Genomic DNA, 15,694 nt, shown 5'->3' on the forward strand with positions numbered 1-15,694 from the left:
GTAAAGTTAAAATCCCCTACCATAACCACCCTATTATTCTTACAGATAACTGAGATGTCCTTACAAATTTGTTTCTCAGTTTCCTGCTGACTATTGGGGTTCTACTGTACAATCCCAATAAGGTGATCATCCCTTTCTTATCTCTCAGTTCCACTCAAATGGATGTATTCACAGGAATATCCTCCCAAAGTACAGCCGTAATGTTATGTCTAATCAAAAACGCCACCTCCCTTCCTCTCTTGGGCCCCCCCCCATCCTTCCTGTAGCATGTGTACCTTGGAACATTACACTGCCAGTCCTGTCCATCCCTGAACCATGTCTCTAATTGCTATGATACCCAGTCCCATGTTCCCAACCATGTCCTGAGTTCGAGTACAAAACCAGAAGTTGCTGGAAAAGCTCAGCAGGTCTGGCAGCATGTGTGAAGAAAAGATCAGAGTTAACGTTTTGGATCCAGTGACCCTTCCTCAGAACTGATGGTAGCTGGGAAAACTTCAGTTCATATGCAGAAAATAGGGAGGGGGGTTTGGGGTAGGAAATAAATGATAGGATAGAGCCTAAAGAGAGAGAAGAACAGTTGGACAGACAAAGGAGTTGATAATGATCTGCTGGGAGGGTGAATAGCTGTTAATAGGGACTGTTAGTGACTAACAACAGGTGGTATGTAATAGCAAGCTATGTGATAAGGCCTGTTGTGTGAGGTAGGGAGCTAGGACGTGGGAGTGGTTAGGCCCTAAAATTATTGAACTCAATTATTGAGTCTGGAGGGCTGCAGGGTCCCCAAGCGGAAAATGAGGTGGTGTTCTTCCAGCTTGCATTGAGCTTCACTGGAATGCTGCAGCAAGCCAGAGACAGATGTTGGCCAGAGAACAGGGTGGTGTATTAAAGTGGCAGGCAACAGGTAGCTCAGGGTCTTTTTTGTGAGCAGAATGTAGATTTTCCGTGAAGTGGTCACCCAGTCTACGCTTCGTTTCCCCATGTAGAAGAGATCACATTGTGAGCAGCGACTGCAGCAGACTAGATTCTGGGAAGTGCAGGTGAAGTGTTGCTTCACCTGGAAGGTATATTTGGGCCCTTGGGAGGGAGAAAGTAAATGGGCAGGTGTTGCACCTTCAGTTACAGGGGAAGGTGCGGTGGGGGTGTTTGGAGTGAAGGAAGTGTGGACCAGGGTGTCCCGAAGGGAACGGTCCCTGCAGAAGGTGGACAAGGGAGGGGATGGGAATGGTGGTGGCATCTCGCTGAAGGTGGCGGAAATGGCATCTGATGATCTTCTGGATGTGAATGCTGGTGGGATGGTAGGTAAGGATGAGGGGAACCCCATTGCTGTTGCAAGAGGGAAGAGAAGGGGTAAGGGCGGAAGTGCGGGAGATGGGTCAGACACGGTTGAGGGCCCTTGTAGAAATTTTTATTTCTGTTTAACTAATAATGAGACTAGACTCCACCTCCTGTTCGAAGCAGTTTATTTTCTTACTTGGTACCAAGGAGAGTGAGGGTCGATCTCCACCAGCACCCGACTCTTCCTATACAGTGTATAACAATCTCCTTTATACCATTAACTTCAGAGCAGGGTGTTCCTGTGACATCTTGTGTTTGTTGATTCATTCATTGTAAGTTTAAAGAAAACAGACACTGCTCGAGATAACAGGAATGCTGTCTTACAGATGCCTTAATAATCACTTCGAATGACCTTCGGCATGCAGCTAGCATAGGGAGTGACTTGCAGTTTGATTGAAACTCTACCTTATCAGTAACTAGGCTCCACGGGGATACAAGGAACATCTCTACTTCAGCCTAAGACCTTGGTATGGTGACAATACATCAAAAGATCCTTCTCTAACTCTAGCTAAGATAACATACACATAGTGATGCGAGTCTAAGCAACTACTTCCCGACTTTTGCTAAGCTCATTAAAATCCCACATGCTGAACTAATTAAAATTCTTTGTCTAAGTCATCAGTTTCTCCCATGGTTGCCTTTTCTGTCTTGGCCTAAATTCCCATCTACCCTTGCGATGTAAAATTTTTCTTCCACAGCCCTGTCGACAATGGTGCTAGGGAATCCTCGGTTGAGTAAGAAGTTGGACATCTCGGAGGCTCCCCAATCAAAGATGGCCTCATCTGGAAATATATGATGGAGACAGAGGAACTGGAAGAATGGAATGGAGTCTTTACAGGAAGCAGGATTTATAGTCCAGGTAGCTTTGGGGATCAGTGGGTTTGTAGTGGATCTCAAGTGTCAAGTTGCGAGTCTTCGCTGGATCAAGATATTGATTGGATGTCGGAGGACTGTTGGTTGAACTGATCTGCCATTGATGGATCTTTATGCTGGCTTCAGCCTCATGCTAACTCTGGGAAAAGCCAACCTAAATCTATGGCCTTGGCGAGCACCCGTTCCCCAGGCTAGGGAGTCCAGAACACTGTCAGGATGACTGTAAAGACTGTGGAAGAAGCCACACCGGTCAATCGGACCTTTTTTGTGAAGAGAATTTTACCGGACTGCTGTGGGTTCCAAGCAGCAGACATCTTCTGTTCGATATGATCTTCAGGAGCTTAAAGCAATATAAGCATCTCCTGAAGGTATTTAAGGTGAGGGGCCCCCCCACCTCAGTCCTGTCTGCGGCTCCATTCTTCGTCCTCCCCGCAAAGAGGAGCCGGGTTGTGACAATCCATTTGTACAACCCTCCACGTCCCAGCAGCAGATGTCCTGATCTTCTTGGGAAGGTACCTGCAGTTTGAAGGAGGTAAAACCAATGTAGTGGATCCCTTTGGAATCTGGACCAGCACGTGGCAAATCAGAGGGACCCTGAAGCTGGACACCAGTGGGAACATCCTACACCCATCCTCCAGTTTTGCGATTGGAAGGATCCAAGGCTACCTGACATATGCAGGGCAGTCTTGAATATGCTGAACCTGTGGGAGGGCAAGACACATGGCGGTGGACTGCAAAGTGAACCTCTGCAAGAACTGCAAATGGAGGGCCACTTGACTGAGGACTGTAAGGAGTCAAAGATTTGCAACCTCTGTGGGGAAGCAGGCTGCCTATACAGGGCCTGTCCAAAATGGCGGGCAGGAGGGTTGGGAGCGGAGCACTACATCGGATCAGATGGCTGGAAGTGGCAATGTGAGCCATGGAGGTCAGTTAGATGCCACCTCCCAGCAGAAAAACTGAAATGAGCGTCAACCAGAAGGAAGGACAGGCCGGAGAGGAGGAAAAGGTAGCCAGCGGCAAGGCACAAGAACTGACCCAACTTCCTCCTGAACAGACAGAGTCCACGGAAAAGGAGGAAATGAAGGAGGCAGGGGTGTGGATACCAGTGAGAAACACCAGATAAGAAAAATCCATCAGGCCCACAGCAAAACGGAAAGAGGCAGCTGCACAATGGCTACACCAGCAGCTCCTCTGACGACGAAGACACACAGACGGATGGCCATCAACAAACAGAGCACGAAGGGGAAGAAAGAGAGGAGCACCCCCGACCCAGAAACGCCGGGTGCAGTGAAGCCCAACCTCCGGTCATCGGGAGCCATGGGGTACCCACCGCACCGTAGCTTTGGGCAACTGGGAACAGCAACACTCTGACAACCCCTGAATTGGACTCCGAACTGGGCCCTGCTGGCTTCATTCCCACCCAGACGTCACCGAAGCAGGGCGTTCTCCCAGGGAGGAACAGAACAGCTACCTCAGCGCAAAGTGTGTCCAACAATTTGTCAACATCACGGGGATGCAGGGAGCCTCCCAGTGACAGCATTATGGGTGAATAGACATTGGGTAATTCTATAAACTATTAAAAATGGGTGTTAAATTTACTAGTATTAACATGCATAGCATCAAGTCTACTATGCGATGTGTTTCTGCGTTAGCTTACTTTGCCAATGTCAAAGTAGAACTCCTATTTCTGCAGGAGTGTGGGATAACACCTCAGCAGCTACAGGAGATGGTCGTGCTTATGAATCCATGGGCTATTGATTTGGTCAGGGAGAAATGCTAACTGTTCCTCCGGCCTGGATATTCTGCAAGGAAGCAACTTCACCATCTGAGGTTGAAGAGGTCCTGAGTGGGTGCCTCCTCAGCAGACGTTGCGTACGGAAACATTCCCCTGAGATTAATTAACATCTACGCCCTGGTGGTAAAGAGCGAGCGGCTGGCCATCTTGCAGCAGCTACCACTGGTGACATCCAGGCCAGTCATTCTGGCCGGAGACCTTCATCCGCATCATCGATGCGAATGGACGATCTGGAGGGGCTGGCAGCAAACTGGACTCCACGTCCAGATACTTCATAGAAACAGTTAAAGTTGCCAAGTTACACAATGTCTGCAGGAGTGCTGAAGACAGAGCACAGTGTCCATAGACTCGTCTGGCCGTGACCAGGTGTATCTGCTCAAGTATAGATCTCATGTTTGTGCCCGGTATTTTCTGCAGGGGTTCGATGTCGACGAGAATCTCCTAGGAGGTGAAGAGCCAGCAAGCCTCGTTCTTTGCCTCAGAGGCCTCCAAAATAATCTTCCAATCCAGGATCTGTACTGTGAAGCAAGACGAGATGTACTCGCATTTCTTCTTCCAGAAGCTGCACAAGGAGAGCTCTGTGCTCAGCAGCCTAATGGAAGAAGATGGTTCAGTAATATCATCTCCGTCTGACATCCTGAGGATCAGCAGATCCTTTTATACCAGACTGTATGACACGAAGCCCACAGACAGAGCGGCCTCCCAGTCGTTCCTGTTGTCTATCACAGAGGTCTTAGTATGTGGGAGAGGCTGGACCAGTCATTATCTCTGGATGAGCTGACCAAGGCCCTCGAGTCCTTGCATGTGAATAAAACTCCTGGAAGTGACAGCTTGCAGGCTGAGTTGTATTTGGCTCTGTGGGACTTGATTGATCTGCTGGAGGTGTATGACAGTATGCTTCTAACAGGTACCGTGTGTAAATCCATGAGGAAAGGTATCATCACCCTTATCTACAAGCAGAACGGGGAGAGAGAGGAAATTAGAAATTGGCAGCCAATATCATTGCTGAATGCAGACTACAAAATCCTATCTTAGGTCATCGCCAGCCATGTCTGCTGTGCAGTGATCTGCCCCAATCAAATCTGTGCTGTACCAGGCAGGACAATCTCTGAGAGTCTCTCACTCCTCAGGGATACAGTTGCCTATGTGCAGACACCTGCCTGATTCTCCTGGACCAGGAGAAGACCTTTGACAGGATATCACACATGTATATGTGGGACATGGTCGCCAAAGTGGGCTTTGGTCAGGGAATGTGCAATTGGATCCAACTGCTGTTCACTAACATCGTTAGCACAGTCTCACTCAATGGGTGGGAATCAGAAAGTTTCCTGATCAGATCCGGAATCAGTCAGGGCTGCCCACTCTCTCCTGCCTTGTTTGTGTGTTGTATAGAGCCCTTTGCTGAGTCCATCAGGAAGGCTGTGAGCCTGATAGGAGTGACAATTCCAGGCAGCAGAGGCCAGCAGGTAAAAGCCTCCCTGTCTATGGATGATGTCACTGTTTTCTGCTCAGATCTACTGTCAGTGTGCAAACTTATGAGCGACTCCGCCCAATTCAAAACGGTCTCGGGAGCAAAGGTAAATCCAGGCAAGAGTTAAGGCCATGTTCTTTGGGAACTGGGCTGACCGCTCCTTTATTCCCTTCATCTGTAGGACAGATTACCTGAAGGTGCTGAGAATGTAGTTCGGAGGGGCCAGGGTGTGCACAAAATCTTGGGAGGAGTGCATCGCCAAATTGAAGCAGAAACTGGTCTTTTGGGAGCACTGCTCCCTCTCCACTGCAGCTAAAAATCTGCTCATCAGATGTGAGGCACTCTGTCTATTTTTGTATGTGGCACAGGTCTGGCCCATTCCCCAAAACTGCTGTTTCAGTCACCTAAGCCATCTTCCATTTCATCTGGAAGCCTGAGATAGACTGGATCTGCAGGGACACCACATGCAAAACTCTGGATAAGGCGAGGAAGAACGTACCCAGTGTTGCCCTCATCCTGATTTGTGCGTGACTGCATAAAGCTGTGTGTAAACCCTTGGTACATAAACACCAAGTGCTGTGGTTCTACCTGTCCCCGGTGTTGTGAAGGATGAGATTGGCCTCGCTGCCGTGGAACGCTCCAAGTAGTTGGACCGTTCCATATCATTCGCCTTTCATCAAGAAATTGCAAAGAAAAACACCTTTGGCCACAAGTCCGTCAGGAATTGGTCAGCATGCAGCATCCTCAAGACCCTGAGGGAAAAGGAGAGGGTGGATCTTGTCACGTAGTTCCCTGAGCAGGCTGTTAAAGTCATTTGGCAGAATGCCTCATCACCAGAACTTTCTAACCAAGCACCAAGACATTGCTTGGCTGGTGATGAGAAGGGCACTACCTGTGAGATTGAGATCCCTTATGTACGTCCAATCTTGCTGCACCACCACACGCTGCTGTTGAAGTGGCTGCGGCAGGGGGTTGTTGAGACAGTCGCACACCACCTCCTGGAAAGTGCCTTTGCAAAAGATGTCCGGAGGAAGATGCAGTGGTTTGTGTCGATGTTCGTCCCAAGTGTCTTGGTGACGTGGGACTCTATGCTGTACAGTATGTTCCCTGGGACATACATTGAGACAAACATCGACTGCGATTGGAGGACCATCAACTTGGTGAAAGACACTCTGCCCAAAACTTGTTGGTCTTCCAGAACCAGGAATTGACCCCAACTGAATATTGCAGACTGACACATTCCAGGGTCCAGGACTATGTGCTGAGGCGCACAGCAAAACTTGGGGCAGCTGCCGCCATGGTGTTGTAGGGGAGGATCACTGTCTGAGGTTTTCCTGTTTGAAGGTAAATGGGGGCCTGTTCAATGATCGGACCTCATTAATGCCTTTAAATATATGTAAATATTAGTACTGTGTATAAGAGAGGTCTTTGGTTTTCTGGATAGAGTCAAAGTCCAATGTTTTGCTTATTTACTTTTATATGCAACTGTACAGAACTGAACTGCTTTGGTGACTATCTCCCACACTTTTTTTTTATGAATAGAGTATATTTTTAAAGTATATTTTTGAAATAAAAATAAATCCAGGCTTGGGCTGACAAGCGGGAACTAATATTCACACTGCTCAAGTGCCAAGCAATGACAGTCACCAGACTCAAAATGCTACCTCTGGTTTCCACCACCATGCCCCCCACCCCGCCTTAGATGCTGCCAGGTCTGCTGAGTTTTGCCAGCAGTTTGTTTTTGGCTAGAAATTCTGCAACAAGTAACATGCTTCCTTTCTCCCTGGTGCATCTCTACCATCTTGGTCAGGAGACAATTAGACGTGTTCTCCACATGACTGAATGAATGCAGCTCCAACCACACAATAAGCTTGACACTATTCAGGACAAAGCTGCACACTTGATTGACATTCCATTCACTCCTTTAACCAACGAAGTACAATGACACCATGTGTATCGTCCACAAAATGCCGTGCAGTAACTCATCAAGGCTGTTCTGACAGCATCTTCCAAACATTTACTCCCATAGAGACAAAGGTGGCACGTGAATTAGTACACCACCACCTGCAAGTTCCTCAAAGTCACACATCGTCCTGACTTGGAACAGTGTTGCCATTCCTTAACTGTTACTGAGTAATAATCTTGAAAATCCCTTTCTGACAGCACTATGGCTGGCCCTGTACCTCAAGAATTGCAGCAGTTCAAGAAGGCAAGTCACCGCTGTCTTCTCCAGAGCAATTAAGAGCCAGCTACATCTACATCCCATGAACAAATTAAAAACACTACCCAACTTGTAAGATATGACATAAACTGATCTTGCGTCAGGCTAAATGCAACTAAGAGAATTTGCAGTATAATTTAGAACAATTTAAATTTTCTTTGTGATGCTGTGCTGTCATGTCATTTTGAATGCAAAATTATTGCAACCACACTGATCTTTAAATAACAATATTTGTAACTTGTCATTTTTAGGTTTCAATGTTGGCAGAATTGCTGGTGGTAGATCAACAGTGCGTGAAATAAACCGTGATGCTTGTCATGTCCCTGGTTTTTATATCCTTCAGTCATTCTTACCGAAACATACCAATGTGCCTGAACTATATTTCTTGTTGATGGCCCTTTTCCTCCAACAGCCAGTTACTGAACTGCCAGAAAGCCTGCAGGTATGTAATCCATATAACTTTGCTTTATTAATTTTTAGAAGTTTGGGCCCCATTTTGTTTCTTTTAAATTCATTGAATGCATTAAAGAGTTTAACTTGTTAACATGGAATAGCATGATTTTTGCCATTCAACCCTGTCCCTCCCGTTGGGGGAGAGTCTCAATTTATGCAATCTTCAGACGTTATTTAGCAAATGTGTTTAATTTAATTAAAGCATTTTTACAAATAATCAAATGGAGTAAGAAATAGCAAATTATTTTCAACCAGTGTAATTGAATGCTTTGTCACTTTGAACTGTGACCTATGTTTAATAATTTGCTGGTTTGTTTCAAAGTCTAGATTTTTTTTGCACCTGATTTATAATACAGCATCAGTTTCATTCTGTTTTATTTCATTGATGTTGGGTGACTTGGATCAGGGGATGTTTGTTCCTTTTCAAGCGACAGGAACACAAATGGCTCACTGTTTTATATTGCTCATATTTAATGTTAACAGTCTGCAGCAATCTGTTTTGCTGTTGGTAATGGGTGCAATCTTGTGGAGGTGATAAGGTCTCAGTTGCTAGGTAGACAGTTGGACAGAGCCCCACGTTGCCTCATTTCAGGAAGGCCCGTTGCAATTTGTGCCATAGCCTAGTAGCCGGACTTCTGGGCTGAAGGACACTATAATGGATGCCCTGTTACTGAGAAACTACCAGTCAATGGTAAAGCAGCAACCTGTCTGTACTGACCAGCATTTTCAGGGTGATGCTGGATGCTGCTGGTGTTGCACCAACTCCAGGCCTCTGTTTAAGGATGGACATGGACACAGACACAGGTGAGTGACAGCAAGGAAGAAAGCAGTACAGCAAGTGAGGAGATGGCTTGGTAAGCATGACCCATTTCTTCGCAATGTCTGATCCTTCAATGAGGCCTCTGGGACCACACAAGAAAACATGTCAGGGTCTACTTGTCATTAAGTGTGGTGAGTTGCACCATCTGCTACTGTGTTAGCATTTTTCTGCTTTGTTTATAGCACTTTGAACATTGAGAATCTAGAAAATTAAAGCAACTTTTTTCTTATAATGAATTTAAATTCATGAGTGACAGCGTACTGCCATCAAAAAGAAAATTAGGTCAATGTCTAATGAAAATTCTGGGCGTTGGAAATGCAAATCTTTGAAACCAGCTTAAGAAAAGTATAATAACTTGAGAATATGCTGTTAAGAGGCCTTTGGCAGTGCCACAGAGTGGAGCAGACTGAGAATTGTGGCAGCATTCAGAAGTCCGTTTTGGAGCTGCATGTGTATTTATGAAATCAAAACTAAAGTTGATTTTTTCCATTTTTGTTAATAATATAGATTGGACATTGTATCAATATCATGTCCTGGCATATCATTCAAGGCTTTGGGCCAGGTGCTGGTAAATGGTTAGGTTGAAGGTCAGGTATTTCTCACACGTCGTTGCAACTCAGTGGGCCAAAGGGCTTCTTCTGCACCTTATGATTCTACGATTTGATCGCATTTAGAAAGTCTGACTTTATTTTAGTACTGATTTCACATGAATAGTGAAGATAAAGCACGTTAGGTTCAGTCAGCTATTGGCGTTTTGGCAAGAAGTATTTGGGCTTGTAAATGAATTTGACGTATTTTCCAAAGAATCTTTTGAAATTCTGAGAAATAATTGAATGAGCACTTCCCCTACAAATTACCATGATGTTCTGCTCTAAGACATGCATTGTTCTTTAGGCTTAGGTACAAATACCTCCAACCATATTTGTGTAATGTCAGGTATTCAAAACACATTCATGCCTGATTTTTCTACACTTTACACCTCAAAAACATGAGATCATCTAGAACTCTACTGACTGTCTTAGCACATAACAAACCCCCATAACCCTGCACTCACTGAGTTACATTGATTCACTGTCAAATAAGGACTTGATTTTAACATTTTCATCCTTGTTTTCAATTACCTCTTCCCTCCCTATCACTGTACTCAACATCAGCCTCACAGCCTCCAGATATTTGTTTTATTTATTTGATTTGATTGTCACGCGTACTCAAGTACAAAAATACAGGAGTGCAGTGAAAAGTGTGTAATCAAACAATGTGCCATCTTAGGTACAAGCACCTCGGTACAGGATCTTAACAAGGTAGAAAGAAAGAACAAAGTTAAAATTTAAATGTTGCATTAATTATAGTATAGTGTAAAACATACGAAATAAAGATATCTGGTTGCTCTAATTCTGGCCTCTTGTCCACCTCCCACCCCCCCCCAATTTTTATTGCATAATTGACCTTTAGTTGTCTGGCCCCCAGACTCTGGAATATTCTGCCAACAATGCATTGCTTCAATTTTTTTCCTTTAAAGCACACATTAAAATTTACCTCTCATCAAGCTCCTTGTCATCTCAGCTAATATCTTCTTATATTGCTCATAATACTTGGCTTTCTAATGTTCTTGTCCATGGTCTTGGGAAATTTAATCATGCTAAATCTGCGATATCAATACAAATTGATATTGTTCCTCCTGTCCCTAGTCTATCCAACTAAAATATGATGAGTCAACATGATTCCGTTGTAAAACAAGATGGATAGGACTTTCGAAATTAAATATATTGATATAAAAAGCAAATTTCTAGGATTACCATTGCCTAATACAGCAAACAATTTCTAGTACTTGAATAATCCATCAGTGCTAAAGTTAACTATTGGTATGAAATCTGTTGGTCTGAATAAAATGATTCTTTCCTCATCTCAGAGGTTAATTTCCTCTCATGCAACTTGAGTAAAATAGCCTGTAAATTATGCATTTACAGCATCCTACTGCATCATTGATACAAGAAACATTGTTTAGAGATGGTAACTGGATATATTTCCATATGCTTTCTTACAGTTTGATTTGGATTCTATCTGGACATTTATCTTTGGTGTTCCTGCTTCTAGTGGAACAGTAGTTGCATCAGTTCACACAGTATGTTCAGAATCTGCTTTTCTATTGTTGGGAATGCTAAGGAGTATGCTCAATCTTGTAAGTATGTACAAATCAAATTGAGCTTATTAATCGCGCAAATTCTTGGATAAAATTAATGATAGTAAAATGTTACTATTCAATGTGATTTTGAAAGCATAGAGCACATTTCCACTTCAATTGGTCTGAAATCTACAAAATCCTATGTAATCTAAACTACATTGAGATGAAAAATCTAGACATGTTTAATAGGGAAAACATATTTAAAGTCAAATTTATGTTAAACATTGAAGTGAAGGACTTGTTTTGTTTTGTCTTGTCCTTAACATGCTGTTTCTTCCTATAGCCCTGGCAGTCTGAAGAGGAAGGTTCTTGGCTTAGAGAGTACCCAGTCACTTTGATGCAGTTTTTTCGTTACTTATATCACAATGTCCCAGATCTAGCTCCTCTTTGGACAAGCCCAGATTTCCTTTGTGCTTTTGCAGCAACAGTCTTTCCCTTTAACATCAGACCCTATTCGGAAATGGTGAGTCTTAAATTTATACTAAGTGATTGAGTCATTTGCACAAAGTTCTGAGAAGTGAATGAAATAATAAAAATTGATAACGTTGTGAACAGTACTTTTTTTTTATTTTTGATTTTACACATTATTAATGTCTGTCTCTGTCAAACTGGTCTTAGTATTTGAGATGCATGGACGAGGGACCTAATTGGCTAAAAAGTCAAATGTGTTAAATATGATTGGAAAAGGTATTTGGATTGATTGAGATGCTAGTTGATAAGTGGCCAAGACTGAGGATACGTTTTAATATCCATTATAAAGATCACACATTTTGATTGTTCTATTCACAAATGAAATGCTTTAATAGCACTGTCCCCACTGCCATTCTGATGAAGGGTCTAGGCCCGAAACGTCAGCCTTTCTGCTCCTATGATGCTGCTTAGCCTGCTGTGTTCATTCAGCTCTGCACCTTGTTGTCTCGGATTCTCCAGCATCTGCAGTTCTTACTATCTGTAATTAGTTGCAAGTTTGTTTTTACTGCTTTGGGCGAACAAAACTCGTACTCAATTTGATCAGTACAAACCTGGTTACAATATCAATATTATGCTTAACACTTTTACACAGCTGTAAAATACACAAGTCTAAAATTTTAACGCCAAGGTACTTTTACTGCTTTCCTCCCTTAGCCTCTGTACCAAACAATCATCATTCTCAGTGATTGCCATCTCTATTTAAGTTTTTTTTTTCTTCTAAATTGACTGCCTTTTTATCCTCCCTAAATTCCTCCTTCCATAAACACCTCAACCCATATTCATAGACTGCTCTGTGATCTTACAGTCTCAGGTTGTTTTGCCAATCCCTTTTATCTGTTGACCAGACTGATTCCTGAGATGACAGGATTGACACGAAGAGTTCAGTTTGAGCAGAAGGTCAGCGAAACAGTGTCTCCTGCCCCAAAAGCCTCGGACGTACGTACCTGTTCCCTCGGTTACTGCTGCAGGTGTCAGATCGGTCTTGAGAGTGGACCCACGGAAAATGACTGGTCCAATGGAGTCCCCAGCCGTGCACTCAGATCCTGTGCGGACCAGCTGGCAGGAGTATTTGCTGATTTCTTTAACCTCTCCTTGCCACAATCTGAAGTCCCCACGAGCTTCAAAAAGACCACCGGATTCCTGGTACCAAAGAAAACACATGCAACATGCCTCAACGGCTACTGCTCAGTGGCTCTGACCTCCATAATTATGAAGTGCTTCGAAGGGTTAGTCATGGCTCATATCAACTCTCGCCTCCCAGCCTGCCTTAGTCCCTTGCAATTTGCCTATCGGCACAACAAGTCCACTGCAGACTCCATCTCCCTACCCTTATACTCGTCCCTGGAACATCTGGGTAATAGGATACCTGTGTCCGATAGCTCCTCCATCAGCACTATAATTCCAACCAAACTAATCTCCAACCTCTGAGACCTAGGCCTCTGCTCTGCCGTCTGCAACTGGATGCTCGACTTCCTGACCTACAGAACGCAATGAGTGAGGATAGGCAACAGCGCCTCCTCCACGACAATCCTCAACACTGGTGTCTCTCTCTCTCTCTTCTCTCTTCTCTCTCCCATCCCCCCTGCCCCAACCCTTCAAGGATGCCCACTAAGCCCCTTACTGTACTCCCTGTACACTTATGACTAGGCAGCCAAATTTCATTCAAACCCCATCAACAAGTTCACTGACACCACCATTTGTAGGCCGGATATCAAACGATGACCTGATAGAATAAAGGGAAGATATAGAGTGCTTGATGGCATAGTGTAAAGATAACAATCTCTCCCTCCGTGTCAGCAAAACTAAAGAGCTGATCATCAACTTCAGGAATGAAGGAGGAGGGCATGCCCTTATCTAAATCAATGGAGCTGACATGGAGATGATCAAGATCAGCAAGTTCCTAAGCATGACGATCACTAACAATCTGTCCTGCACCATCCACATTGATATGATAGTCAAGAAGGTACAACAATGCCTCTTCTTCGTCAGGAGACTAAGAAAATTTGGCATGTCCATAAGGACTGTCACTAATCTTTGCAGATGCACTGTAGAAAGCATTCTATCCAGATGCATCATGGCTTGGTACAGCAACTGCTTTGCTCAGGACCATAAGAAACTACAAAGATTTGTGACCACAACCCAGTCCATCACTCAAGCCAACCTTCCATCCATTGACTGTCTACACTTTTCGCTGCCTTAGAAAGGCAGCCAACATCATTAAAGACTCCTTCCACTCCAGTTATAATCTCTTTCAACCTCTTCTGTCAGCCAGAAGATACAAAAGCTTTAAGCACATGTGCCAATAGGTTCAAAAATAGCTTCTTCCCTGCTGTTATTAGACATCTGAATGGACCTCTCAAATTTCAAATCTAATATTGAACTTGCTTTTTGTGCAGCTTCTTTGAAGCCGTAACTTTATATTCCTCACAGTGTTCGATCACCCTATGATCTTTGTATCGTATGATCTGCCTGTACTGCATGCAAAACATAACTTTTCTCTGTACCTAGGTACATATGACAATAAAGATCAAATTGAGAGAGAGTGGATCTTTTAGGATTATATTCACTAGAGTTTAGAAGAACTGCCATCCTTTGACACATTTTCTGAAAGTGAACCATTTTGTGGCAGAAAAGTATTCCTTCTTGACAGATGGGCACTGCATGTACCTGAAAGGTTTCGTGCTCCACAGCACTAACAAGAAACTTTAGCATGTAGTGTCTGTTATTCTGGCTATACTGGTTTGTCATACATTTCTTTTGAGGTGCCTTAAGGACTGTATAGGTTCTGCTGAACTCCTGTGATCATTCAATCTCCTTTTGGGATTGATCTGTGCTGCTTCACTTAGCATCTGTATGGCTTTCCCCTGACTCAAATTGTTCTTTTGACTGGAATAAATCTGACAGGTTCATTAGCAATTTCAACAACAATGCTATCTTTTCTGATCTCAAACTCATTGTAGTTGCATTTTTCCACTATTTCATTGGAGATCATTGATGAAATCATCTCTGTACTCAACTAGATATTGAGCTTGTATCAGAGATACTAGGAACTGCAGATGCTGGGAAATCTGAGATAACAAGGTGTAGAGCTGGATGAACGCAGCAGGCCAAGCAGCATCAGAGGAGCAGGAAGGCTGACGTTTCGGGCCTAGACCCTTCTTCAGAAATGGGGGAGGGGAAGGGGGTTCTGAAATGAATAGGGAGAGAGGGGGAGGTGAATAGAAGAGGGATAGAGGAGAAGATAGGTGGAGAGGAAACAGACAGGTCAAAGAGGCGGGAACAGCAACTCATATTCCGCTTGGGAACCCTGCAGCCCAATGGTATCAATGTGGATTTCACAAGCTTCAAAATCTCCCCTCCCCCTACCGCATCCCAAAACCAGCCCAGCTCGTCCCCGCCTCCCTAACCTGTTCTTCCTCCCACCTATCCCCACCTCCCACCTCAAGCCGCACCCCCATTTCCTACCTACTAACCTCATCCCGCCCCCTTGACCTGTCCGTCCTCCCTGGACTGACCTATCTCCTCCCTACCTCCCCACCTACACTCACCTTTACTGGCTCCATCCCCGCCTCTTTGACCGGTCTCTTTCCTCTCCAACCAGCTTCTCCTCTATCCATCTTCTGTCCACCTCCCCCTCTCTCCCTATTTATTTCAGAACCCACTTCCCCTCCCCCATTTCTGATGAAGGGTCTAGGCCCGAAACGTCAGCCTTCCTGCTCCTATGATGCTGCTTGGCCTGCTGTGTTCATCCAGCTCTACGCCTTGTTATCTTAGATATTGAGCTTATCTATTAGGTCTTGGTCTGTCAAATATTTTGTTTGACCTGAGATTCAAGTAATCATGAAAGGCTTTTAGTACTCCTTCAAAAGTATTTTCTGTTTCTCCTACACCTTGGCAAGTCATAACATCAGCTTATATTCCCAATTGGAAATAAAAAGTTTTAACTTTGTATGATTCAGTATCTCATTTTCAAGGATTCTGTATCCTAAGAATTATTTTCTTCAAGATGTCTAGGTTTATTTTTCAGTTTAGCCCATCTCTGAAATTGAATCTTCTTGGCAATATTATTCTGA

At 44.1% G+C, this 15,694-nt stretch overlaps 1 protein-coding gene across 1 annotated transcript in view; it reads left to right on the top strand.

The window, feature by feature from the left end:
- The window catches only part of wdfy3 (WD repeat and FYVE domain containing 3), a 332,679-nt gene that overhangs the window by 223,290 nt on the left and 93,695 nt on the right, over positions 1-15,694 (top strand). Inside the window, exons 31-33 of the mRNA XM_048604494.1 lie at positions 7,947-8,137; positions 11,013-11,147; positions 11,434-11,613. Of these exons, the coding sequence (XP_048460451.1) occupies positions 7,947-8,137; positions 11,013-11,147; positions 11,434-11,613 (506 nt within the window). The remainder of the gene's footprint in view (positions 1-7,946; positions 8,138-11,012; positions 11,148-11,433; positions 11,614-15,694) is intronic.

This window comes from Rhincodon typus, chromosome 1 (assembly GCF_021869965.1).
Source record: "Rhincodon typus isolate 14 chromosome 1, sRhiTyp1.1, whole genome shotgun sequence".
NCBI classification, from domain to species: domain Eukaryota; kingdom Metazoa; phylum Chordata; class Chondrichthyes; order Orectolobiformes; family Rhincodontidae; genus Rhincodon; species Rhincodon typus.